The sequence below is a fragment of the Wolffia australiana genome, chromosome 13 (genome assembly GCF_029677425.1).
Source record: "Wolffia australiana isolate 7733 chromosome 13, ASM2967742v1".
NCBI lineage: Eukaryota > Viridiplantae > Streptophyta > Magnoliopsida > Alismatales > Araceae > Wolffia > Wolffia australiana.
This window is the reverse complement of record NC_135847.1, coordinates 8499619-8512452: the sequence shown is the minus strand read 5'-3', so window position 1 is coordinate 8512452 and position 12834 is coordinate 8499619. Positions and strand designations below refer to the sequence as shown.

The 12834-nt window shown below is 38.0% G+C and overlaps 1 protein-coding gene across 1 annotated transcript; it reads left to right on the top strand.

The window, feature by feature from the left end:
• The first annotated feature begins 2340 nt into the window (after positions 1-2340).
• LOC144711339 (cyclin-C1-1-like) lies at positions 2341-8217 on the top strand. Its single transcript, XM_078585299.1, has 9 exons — positions 2341-2601; positions 2680-2786; positions 3552-3591; positions 3798-3842; positions 6509-6627; positions 6723-6837; positions 7603-7647; positions 7720-7867; positions 7991-8217. The coding sequence occupies exons 1-9, from the start codon at positions 2570-2572 to the stop codon at positions 8096-8098; spliced, it is 759 nt and encodes a 252-aa protein (XP_078441425.1). The 5' UTR covers positions 2341-2569; the 3' UTR covers positions 8099-8217.
• Positions 8218-12834: the final 4617 nt, after the last annotated feature.

The following is a 12834-nucleotide window of genomic DNA, read 5'->3' as shown; positions in this document are numbered from 1 at the left end:
CTGCCTGCAAGCCCGCATTCATTGTTGCGCCGCCCACGCATTTGCACTGCCCGTGACCGATCACTGGTTGCTGCACGCGCACCCTGCACACCAAGTAGCTGAACCCTCGCGTTCAGCCGCACGGGATCACCTACAATGCTGCCAGCAAACCGCATCCATTGTCACGTCGCCCACGCATTTGCACCCGTCCGCCTGGCCACAACGTGAAAGACCACACCGTCGGCTCCACCGTCCGCACTTGATTCCTGAGCCGCTTGATCACTGTGAGTCGCCACGCTTAGGCTACACCCGAACACCGCACGTCTTCGTCACTCTTTCCCTCACCTCCGACCTTCTGGCGACGACTCCTGGCGATATCCCGTCTTCCCCGACACACCTCCACCGCGCCTGCCCGTACTGGTCATTGCACCGACAAAGACAGCTGGCGACGAGCGCCATCACAAACAAGGTATTTCGTTCCCCTTGCTCGTCAGTTACATTATGTCTTCTAGTATATTTTTGGCTATACTCCACCGTGCTCGGGAAAGTTTAGGTGAGAGAGAATTATTTTCGAGAAAACTACTTGCGAGTATCTTCCTCGGTACAGGCCGAGCCCATCCATTACGTGTGAGCCCCTACAGAAATATTCCATTTGGCGCAGTAGTCGCCGTCGTCGCTCCGACGAGGGTCAGAAGGTCACCGTCACTGATCACCCATTTCGGAGTTCGGAGTTTGGCGAATCCCACGAGTCGGCTCATGCACGTACATCCACCTAGGTTCATTCGCATCACGTAGTTACATTCACATAGTGATTTTACCCGTCAGACGACGCCATCGACGACGTCTGACATCATCATGCAATTTGCATTCTTTAAATTGCTATGCCATCTATTGTAATTATGTGTACTTATATTGTTATATAAAATACAGATACAAGTGATTGGCAATGAAACACAATTTTTTAAAGGAAAACAAACATAATAAATTATGTCTATATATTCCATGAAATATTTTTAAAATATATATATTAACATGGAATATTAAGGAAATTCAGAATCCTATACTATAATTGTTGGATAAAAATTATGTCAATAAATTTATATAGATTTATTGTTTGATAATAAAGATATATTTAAAATTTGACAATGTGTTGGTATAAATAGTTTACTAATGGGTTTAGTTGTTTTGGAAAATACAATAATTTAACATTATCAAAGCTTCTTGTTTTGAGGAAAATGATGCGTATAATAACATTTTTTATTGATTTGGGCATTAAAATCCTCATGGTCTGAGATCGAATGACCTACAAGAAGATTGATTGAGCATACAACATGTTTTGAAAAGGCAGAAACAAGCTTGGTCCTAGTTTTTCAAATGTGATGATCTTGATTATCTAACCAGAAATGTAAATCGATTTTTAAATGTATTACTGGCATGGCCAATTGAAGAGTGATAACATCATTTTATCTTTCAACTGGAATTAAAAGAGATAAAAACCACTCATGATTTCTTTCTTAGACAAAAAATTTGAAGTTTTATTCTGTCTTTTCCCATCATAAATTATGATACTATAAGTGAATGCATAACTACAACCGTCATATATGACAAGAATATGTTTGATGATCTTTAAGGGTGTTTTTGAGAATTAACAATGTGCTTTTACTTTTGATTAGTGCTTTTTGCACACTCACTTAATAGCAAAAATACATTAATTAATATGTTTGAATGCACATTTGAAACAAAAAGTTAATATTTCTTTGTGGGTCATCTGTTTATAGAAAATCAATATTTTTTTATTCCAACATATTATGGTTCTCTGGATCAAGCTGAATTACAAGAAGAATCCACATTAATTACATTAATTAATATGTTTGAATGCACATTTGAAACAAAAAGTCAATATTTCTTTGTGGGTCATCTGTTTATAGAAAATCAATATTTTTTTATTCCAACATATTATGGTTCTCTGGATCAAGCTGAATTACAAGAAGAATCCACATTAATTACATTAATTACATTAATTAATATGTTTGAATGCACATTTGAAACAAAAAGTCAATATTTCTTTGTGGGTCATCTGTTTATAGAAAATCACTATTTTTTTATTCCAACGTATCATGGTTCTCTGGATCAAGATGAATTACAAAGAAGAATCCACATTACTTACATTAATTAATAGGTTTGAATGCACATTTGAAACTAAAAGTCAATATTTCTTTGTCGGCCATCTGTTTATAGAAAATCACTATTTTTTTATTCCACGTATCATGGTTCTCTGGATCAAGATGAATTACAAAGAAGAATAGAGACTTTTCCAGTTCTTGATGAATTATAAAGAAGAAACCATTCACAAAATCTTCATCAGTAACTGGAAATTGATGCTCAGACCTAAAAAAATCAAAGAAATTGGTTAACCGTAGGACCTTTGATAGTACCAGTTTTTGCCCATTAAATAGTGTTTTTTTGTTTGCTTGATTAAGAAATTGGTTAAAACCACCAAACGGAGAGAAATTCACTCCAGATTTCTTCAAATTTTGTTCGTACGAAGATTGGACACCTAATTTGCTTAATACCCATCTCGAATTTCTCGATGGCGGCGAATTTCTGGACATCCTCGCACTGGTAACTCTCTCTTTCCGAAGATTTTCTGGGTTTTGAAAGCGATTTGCACTTGTAATTTAACATTTGTTGATGTCGCAGCAAGTTTCTCCTCGATCAAGAAGATGTGGACACGGTGCCCTCTCTGGACAAGGAGAAGGGCCTCACATTGGAGGAGTTCAAGCTGATCAAGATCCATATGACCAACTGTAACGATCAACTTCAACCCACCCTTTAAATCCTTCATTTTTGCCTCCGATTCATATTCCTCCGTAATGCTAACGCGTCGCGATGATTCTAATCGATCGGGAGCTTGACGTCGCTTGAATTATCTGCCGACAAATCTAGAGTATGTTTTAATTGAACCCTTGATACATGTTTTTATCCGCGATTCAAGAGTTGTGGGCGACTTTACTTGGATTTCAGATCAAAAACAGCGTCGCTGTTTTTGGCAGCATTTCTGTTTGATTTCTTCTTGAGTCTTTACATGAGCTCGAAAAATTACAAAAATTTACTTTGTTCTTCCCTGACCAAATTGTTGAGAAAGACGATGCTCTATGCGTTAATCTGGTTATGATGCGTTTGTCTCAATTTGATTGCGTTCTTGCAAATACTGTCTCGGTTTGGAACTGATATTTCTAGAAATGTTTGTGCAGTTTTAACTCTGCTGAATCTAGATGATACTTTCAGCATTGATGTGTAATCTGATGGTTTTTTTCCTGTGAGCAACAGTTTTAAGGTCGCCCGATCCGAAACTAAAATATTTTCTCGAGCTTTCCATAAATATCAAAACCATTTATAAAAGATAGTTTTTTCTTTTTCTAGAAGACATCTATAGAAGTCTTTCAGACAAGAAAAATAAATTATTACTTAACATCACTCCTGTTTTTTTAATGTTTCTGGCCCTTTTTCTTCATTTCTGGAGTACAATGGTTGTCGACGTACATACTTTTTGATTTGGAATATGATTTCAGATATATGGCGTCTGGCCCAGCTGATTAAAGTGAGGCAAAGGTTTGGATCATATTTCTTGTTACCTTTGTGCAATATTCTTGTATGATAGTATAATCCAATCACCCCTTTTCTTCAAAAAAATAAATAAATAATCCAATCAGCCCTGTCGTGTTATAGTTTTTTGGTCATCCTTGCTAGGATCTCTTTATTTTTCTGAGGGAAAAATTTTAGAGTTCATTACCATAATGCCATTCTGTTATTTACAGGGTCATTGCGACAGCTGTTACTTACTTCAGGCGTGTGTATACGAGGTACATTAAACTTTATAATCACAACTTCTGGGACATTGGTGAACGAATATTGTAAAAAAGAAAAACTTGCACAAAGTACTTAGGAGACGAAATTTGAGAAATTATGTTCATCAAACATGCTCCTTGCTTTAGGGTTTCGAATCCATAATGGTGCTAAGTGGAGGATGACAATGAAAAACATGACATGCTCCCTCTTCTACATGTTTTTGGCGACAGGGATGACAAGGACAAATGGACAATGATCTTTATGATGATGATAGATCGTTCTTGTCTTATGTCCGAATCATCCGACGAGGAATTCACTATCATTTTGTCATTGCCTTGTCATCATCAGGCCATTTTTGTGTACCTATAATGGATGATGAAACATTATACTCGTCATCATACATCCAGATCCTCCAATGATGAATTCATCTGTGTCACGGCATCATTTTACCATCGCATCATTTTTGTCTCGTCATTCTCTCACCATTGGTCTATTCCAAAAATGGATCATGATGACAATGAAAAATCATTATTATTGTCAACGTATGTCCTGATCATCCATTGACCAGTACTTTTTTTTGAAGAAAAAAAGAGGGAAGATAACCCAATGTTGGTGACTATTCGAAAGTGAACATATATAATAATGTGAGCTATATGAAAGATCCGAATTGACCCTCTTCCCACTCTTTACCCCCTTATAATCTGTACGACATAAAACGCTCTACATCATTTTAAAAAAAAAAAAAAAAAACTCCACATCATTTCCTTTTTAATAAAAAACACACTCCACGTCGTTTGTGATAGTCCATCGAGAAGGGCCATCCTTGTAATACAACCTCATTAAAGTGTAGCTATATCGCCCATAATACTGGAAGGAGCCTTCCCCACTCCATAGGCCCACTCCTCCCCTGATGGAGTCCCAATAGGCCTTGTTGGAAACCACATCCACGATCTTCTGTGATTCCCATATCACCCCAGCGAACAAGCACTTGATAAAAAGGTGGGAGCAGTTTTCCTCGCCGAATGTTCAGATGGGGCATGCTGTCAAGGTGTCTGGTAGCATTTGCTTCTGGGAGACTCTTGTCATTAGGCACTGCCTTGAGAGAAGCCAACCAAAAATGCACAAATTTAGTGGAAGCTTCTGTTTCCAAAGAAGTCTGAAGATTCAGGTAAGTGGCGTTTCCTCCATTCTGCATCTCGGGTCTTCTTGTAGGCATCCCAAATTGAAAACAACAAACCTCTCCACACCCAGCTGCCCCTTGTCCAGTTAGAAGGCCCCAGATGTATGAGGAACTGCTGCATGCTCAACCAATCTTCCACCATCTCATCTGAATGAACGCCCTCCAAGACCTGCGTACAGTGCATCGTCCTTGCAGTCCCTAATGCCTGAGGGTTCCATGTGAGGGGGAATCGGCATAGAAACTCATCCGGTAAAATACCTCGAGCCAACCAGTCATCTGTCCACTAACGGAATAGTGAACTGTCATGTCCCCCAGTTAGGCTTCGAAGAACCCCCAGATTAACCGAAAAATATGTCTCATGCCCAGCCAGAATGTAGATGCCCCTCTGATTGGGACCGCCCGTCACTCCCAGTTCAGCTCCGTACCATAACTAATTTTCAAGACCTGTGAGACCAAATCCTCCTCAGTCCACATAATCCTGCCCTCCCACTTTGTTAGTAATATCACATTCATGGCTGACAGGTGTAGCACCTCCAGCCCCCTTGGTCTTCTAGTCTTCAAATCACTTCCCAGGGGACCAAAACCATCCCCCTACCGTTTCCCAACCCTGGGCTGTTCCAAAAGAATCTCTGCTTTGAGACTTCCCAACACTTTCTGTCACCCTTGGGTAGCTTGAAGACAGATAAGTAAAATATTGGCATTACCAAGAGTACCTACCTCCACAATACCAGACAGCCTCCCTTCGACAACAATCGGCTCTGCCTTCCCTCTAGTCTCTGCTCCACCTTCTCAATCACTGGCTGCCAATTTGTGTCTGTGAGCCTTCTCCTCATCAATGACAGTCCCAGGTACCCCGTGGGTGCTGTCCCAGTGGGCATCCCCAGATGACAAATTCCTCTTCATCTGGGCATCATTCTGTCATCACCGCATCATGGTCTCTTCATTATCTCGTCATTGGTCTTGTAACTGAAACTAATGATGATGATGATGATAAATCATTATCATCCTTTCTCATAAAAAGTCATTATCAACCCCATCACACATCCGGATTATCCGATGATGAATCCATCTTCATGTAGTCATCATCTCATCATCCGCCATCATTCATCTTGTACCAAAATGGATGAAGATGATGATATCGATGATAAATCATTCTCATTGTTGTATTTCGTCCAAATCTTCCAGTGACAAATTCATCAACATGTAGTCATATTCATCTGATTCTTTTTTGTCCTTTATGAGAATCGAATGAAGATAATGATGATGCAAATAACAATGGCAAATTAGTCATTGTCAGTTAACTTGGTCTTCCAAATAAAAGGTTAAGATAACGGTATCATTTCAACGTTTTATATGTTTGAATATCAGCCAATTAAGAATAATATTATTATCTCCATTTGGGCATATGCCATTTTTCATTTGCCATGCCCTTCCAATTATTTCATTGTCTAATTTTAATGCCTACATGTTGGGTACTGCCCATAAAATTTCTGATTTTAGAAAGAGCATGAGCGAGCACGATCCCCGCCTGCTGGCTCCTACATGTTTATACCTCGCATCAAAGGCAGAAGAAAGCACCGTGCAGGCAAGACTCATCGTGTTCTACATAAAGAAACATTGTAAGCCCTTAACTGAGACTAAGTACTTTAATTAGTCAGTTTATTCACTCTTTATTTTTTCTTTTCTCATCTGGACTATTACGGTTTTTAAACAGGCACAGATGAGAAATATCGCTTTGAGATAAAGGATATCCTTGAAATGGAAATGAAACTTCTAGAAGCTCTCGACTACTATCTCATTGTCTATCATCCTTACCGTTCATTGGCTCAGTACGTATTATTCTCCTCATTGTCTAATTCCATCTTTCTCTGGGTCAGAGTCATGACTTCAAAAGAATTACCTGCTGAAGTTGTACTGTATCAGTTAGAGTCCGCCTGTGATAAATTATTTCAGCCCAAATTTCAAATTTTCTCTTTGAAATTGTTAGATTCCTTGGGATATTTGAATCAAGCAGAGTCGATATAGTAGCTTATAAGTGCCCTCATTCCATTCTTCCACTATTTATGGACAATTAAACGCTCAACAAAAATCACAAAAAAGTTAAACGGAGTATAATCTAGTTATTTTTCTCGCAAGATCTTTGACTTAAGCATTATGGTCCCTGATCGTGGTCATTACCTGTCTAATTCTCTGATCAGTAGAGTTTGACATCCACAGTGATGATGATGATGATGAGTAGATGACGACAATGAAAATGATGAATCGTCATCATGATTGTAGTGCGGCTTCCTGGAACCTTTATTGTCACCATCTTCCATTGATTGATGATGAATCACCATCTTCATCAGTGTCCATGTGACATCATCATCACCATCATCCATGAGTTTCCACGATAAGATAAAAGTATTTAGTAATGTCATCATCATTCAAAAAAGTAGGATCACCAATCTCAGGTGATTTTCTCCCACTTTTTTAGAAAAATAATCACCATCGTCATCATTATCCAGTTTCCGTGGGCAGTCGTTGTCATTGAATTCATTATCTGCATATGTCCTCCAACCCGAGTGATCAGTGTGGGCTGTCGTTTTGTTTAGATTGTTGCAGGACGCTGGCATGGCAGAATTGACGCACCAGTCCTGGTAAGAAAATTGATGTCATGCTGTTTTAGGAAAAAAAGTCTATAATTATTAATGGGATCAAATGCTTTTTAGGGGCATCGTCAACGATACTTACAGGATGGATCTCATTCTGATTTATGCTCCTTTCAAAATAGCACTTGCCTGCATCTACATTGCAACCGTGTTGAATGAAAAAGATGCAACCTCTTGGTTTGAGGAGCTCAGAGTGGACATGAACGAGGTAGACCACTTGGGTCTGAGACGATTTTTTTGGATTGTTTTTAATTTGAGAGTTTGATAAAGTTTCAAAGTGGATCAATTTTTTTAAAAATATTTCTTTGTTGGGGTGTTTCATTGTTTTCAGATCAAGAATATTTCAATGGAGATATTGGACTTCTATGATGTATATAAACAGATAGTAGCAGAGGACAAGATAAACGCAGCACTGAGCAAATTGACATCCAAATCATGATCTTGCCCGATTTTATGTACCAAGGCAAATGAGTGGCGATGTTCCAATCAAGGTACTTGTGGATGAATCTCATCTCAAGATGATGCAAATGTTAATATATCTAGAACTTTAGTCTGCAATGCCTTGATATATCACTAATTGCATGTTAATGGAAGGTTTCATTGCAAAAATATATTCTTGAATATAACAAAGAAAGATATCATTAATCAAGCAATTAAATTATAAGGGTTTCACACGCATTTATGGTTTTTATGCAAAAATATAAGTGGATTATTTCTTAATGTTAAAATTTTTAATATATTTATACATTGAGAAGTTTGAAATGCTTTGAAGTTTTTTAAAAAAAAAACTAACCTTAACCCAGAGGATGATGTTAGTTCAATGTATGTCCCTTCCATGGTCCAAAAAAAATTAAACTGTGCTTTTGTATCTCCCAACATAAAATTCAAAACTAAAAAATGGAAACGCATTTCTGACAATTCTACAGAAGTTAGACGTGACTCAATGAAATAGATGAAGTTCAAGATATCTCAGTAAAATAAAGTTTCCTTATGTCTAGATAAGGAGCAGATGTTTGATCTTTACTGAGGCAAGAGCCCCATTAAAAAATTTTTCCTGGGAGGGGGAGGTAAGAATGGCCTAATTATTTTCCTTTCTTTTGATATATATTATATTACATATACATATTTCATGAATCCAGACACCATACAAAACATATCGTAAATATCCATGAAATTTAAAATTAATCTTATTTGTCTTGTCTTGTTTGATAGAGGTTACTAATCTAAAGGAGGGTTAGCATAGTCTAATATCTACTTAATTTAGAGAAAAACAAATTGGTAAGAAGTTGTCAATAATAGATTCCCAAGATATATGTATATCCAATGTCTCTTTTTCCATCGCACTTCTTTGGGGAGCACACCTCCTGTCATTGCCCCATTCCCCAGTCTAATTCATACTTGAAGGACCCTCAAGGTAGAGTATACACACACCAATGGCCATAATTTAATGACTTGGAAGTGAGGGATGATGATTATAATGAATAATCATTATCATTGCCATCCTCATTCATCTGTTGATGATGAATTCATCATCATCACCATCATTTAGTCAAAGTATACATGGATAATCATGACAGAGTGCCACGACATGATGGGATGATCTCCTTCCTGAGTAGGAATCACCTATGGATAACCATATCACCATCCAGTACCAGAATGCACACCATCTGTCTTGCTATCAAAAATCAGATTTGTGAGGAAGACAATATCAGAGGTGGGGATCAGACTAGTTTTATGGTTGCCATTTTTGTCATGTATTGGATCCCGTTACATATATAGGTTTTGTTATTGATACCAGATAAAAAGAATATGTATAATTTTGTGTATGGGACACCTGATGGGGTCCTCACATATTGACAGGTTTGGGAATTCTATCATTTTTATAAGTTGAGCTTTGATTCCTAGTCAGTTCCTTAATTCTACCACTTGGCGACCCATACCTTGATTGAACCACAAGTGTTTCCTAGACTATCCATTGTGGAAAGGTCCAAGTAGGATTGCAAATACCATTAGATAATTTACATTGCACCATTCTCTTATTTGATAACCCATTTTATATAGAAACAGTATTATATCTTACTACATTAATACCGTTATGACTTAAATAAATTCATGTTGTTATTCATTCATATAATTGATGACTTTATAACTCTACTTTTATGTACTTGTCAACATCGATACTGATCTCTGAATAACTCTGATATCCATACAGAGTTCTTCAGGTGCCCTTCTTCTCCCTTCTCTCCTTGGGTGCCCTCCAGTCCTGTTGTGATTGTAACAGTGAAACGATGATGGTGGATCAATAAAGGAGCACATTAGGACTAGGGTGCAACTGTTCAGATAACGGATACAAAGCTGGGCCTTGGTATCCGAATACAAAATGTATTTCATTCAACATTCATTCATTATCTATATTATCGTAATTGATATCCGATGTCTGTCGTCGGATATCGATGTCGGAATACGGAAACAATTTCGGACGTTATCTGTTACGGGTCGGTTATCCGTCTCTGTTCGGCAAAATAATGGTTTTCCGTGTTTCATTATCCGATATCGAATACGGATATTGGATAAGGGGAAAGATATTCGTAATGGGCCAACAATATTTTTATGTTTTGTTGGCCCAACACGTGCGTCCAATTTTTTCTCCACAATAGGGCTTCAATTCTGTCGGATGAGGACTGCAATTTTTCTGGTGGAGCTGGTGGCCGAGGAGTTGGTGGAAGAGCTTTTGGTGGAGCTGCTGGTGACGCAGCCAGACGTGTTGGCGAAGAGTTTCTGCTCAAAGAGCCGATGAAGGTTGAAGATGCAGGCGCCACCTGTCGAAGACCACTTGGAGTTGTTGAAGACGTAGATGCCAGATCCATACGACGGCGAGGGTTCTCCTCACTTCAGGTCTGTCCTCCAGATGACAATGGTTCATCATGCATTGATTTGTACATATGCATATTGTTTTTCATTATCCATAATGCTGCGTTGCATGCCGCCGCATATGCATCGATATATGCCAAGCATGTGATTTATGGTGCATCCTATAAATTTTGTTTACTTTATTCTAAATAATTGTGTGAAATATGTTCTACCTATCCAATATCTACTGAATGAGATAAATGAACCGGCTTCTTCCTGCTTAGTCCTGCTTTTCTAGTTTTTTCTAGCTTCTTCCAGCTTTTTCCAACTTCTTCAAGCTTCTTCTAGTTTCTTCCAGCTTTTTCTAGCTTTTTCTAGCTTCTTCCAGCTTCTTCCACCTTCTTCAAGCGTCTTCCAGCTTCTTCTAGCTACTTCTAGCTTTTTTAAGCTTCTTCCAGCTTCTTCCAGCTTCCTCCTGCTTATTCTAGGTTCTTCCATCTTCTCCTTGCTTCGTCCAGTTTTGTATTGCTTATTCTAGCTTCTTCTAGCTTCTTCCCACGTCATCCTGATTTTTTAGCTTTTTCTAGCTTCTTCCATCTTCAACCAGCTTCTTCCAGCTTCGTATTGCTTCTTCAAACTTTGTCCATCTTCTTCCAACTTCGTATTGCTTTTTCTAGCTTCACCCCACTTCGTCCTGCTTTTTATGGTTTCTTCTAGCTTTTTCTAGCTTCTTCAAGCTTTATCCTGCTTTTTCTGGCTTCTTCTGTCTTCGGCCAGCTTCTTCCAGCTTCATCCGTCTTCTTCCACCTTCTTTTAGTTTTTCTCTAGCTTTTTTCTAGCTTATTCTTCTAGCTTCTCCTAGTTGTTCTTAGCTTCTTTCAGCTTTTTATAGTTTCCTCTAGTTCTGCTTCTAGATTCTTCTTCTTTTCCAACAACTTCAGCCTTCATAGTATGCATTAAGACACAAATATTCAGCCTTCTCAAACAATTATTGATGGATCTTAAAATTACTTTGTCACTCGGCCTGTAATTTAAAGAGAATTCTATCTAGCACTCTATCCTCTGATCATCTTGCACTTTCTCACACTCTCTCCCTCATACCTACGTACCTATATACCACATCATCTATTTGTCCATCAAATAACGCAGGTATTTATACAGTCCATATTTTTTGGTTTTATTTCTCGATCATCAAATTACGAATTCCAATTCATAGGGTGCGACAACCATGAAGATATCATTAGTAGACTGATCAACTGAATTTATGGGTGATTAAGATGCCTTAATTATTGTCATTGTACAATTCAGATTATGCAATTAAATTTATAAGTTTACCCCAATACTTATATGTATAGTGTGAATATCGGGGATCATCCAAGAGAGGCTTAGTAGGTAAATGAGATGTTCAATCTGATTTGTGGTTTGCTGAATTTGGGAGAGGAATATAGAGGAGATAATAGGATGAGTGATTCCTATATGGATTTCTTGATCTTGTTAAGAAGATCAAGAACCTCAGGATAGGGGAAAAGAAGTGAGGGCTGTATTTGTGAGATATCTATTTAGGCTTCTTGATCTTGAAATCAAGATCAAGAAATCAGAAATAGAATAGGGAATAAGTAATATAAGTGGGAACAATAATCTATATAGGAGCTGATTCAATTTTTAAACTAGAAGGAAATGAAATCTATCTAATTTTTAGTTAATTTTTATTTTCAGGGGCTCAATATTCATCTCAAGCAAAATCAGATTCAATTCCTAGAAAGGGCCAGAACATTTCGCCCAAGCCAAGGCGATTTAGAAGAATACAATCTAGAAATCAAAACCAGAAAATGCCATGAAATAAACTCAGAACCTTGTTTGATCCAAGAACTTCCTCCGCTGTCTGCTCAATTGTGGATGGAAGACTCCAGAATGGGCGGAGAGAAAAGAAAAAAAAGGTTTCAGTACCTTGGGTGAAAGGGTAAAATAACTTCCCATTTTTCCCTTGGTCGTCCCTTCATTACCAGAGTTTTAGAGATTTATTGGCAATTTCCACCGTTGGATTGAAATTAAATGAAGTGAGCAACCCACAATCAAAATTTGAGCGTGCTCCAACGGTGGAGTTGTGAGATATCAGGTTTCGAAGCGGAGTGTCTCCCCATTTTACCATTTTCTCTCTCCTCCGCCTCCTCGTGTTCTGTGCTCATTTTGGCACTTCTTTCTCCAAATTTTTCCCTCCAAAATTGTCCAATCTCCTGCTGAAACCTACCATCTAAAATATTTTGATCCAAATAAGCCTTTTGACAAATATATAAATAAATTCTGATAACAAAAAGTCTTGGAAGA

Coding starts and splice junctions, on each gene's coding strand:
- LOC144711339 (XM_078585299.1), top strand. CDS start 2,570: ATGGCGGCGAATTTCTGGACATCCTCGCACTG. Junction 3,592..3,797: donor CTGATTAAAGTGAGGCAAAG/GTTTGGATCATA, acceptor TGTTATTTACAG/GGTCATTGCGACAGCTGTTA. Junction 7,868..7,990: donor TCAGAGTGGACATGAACGAG/GTAGACCACTTG, acceptor CATTGTTTTCAG/ATCAAGAATATTTCAATGGA.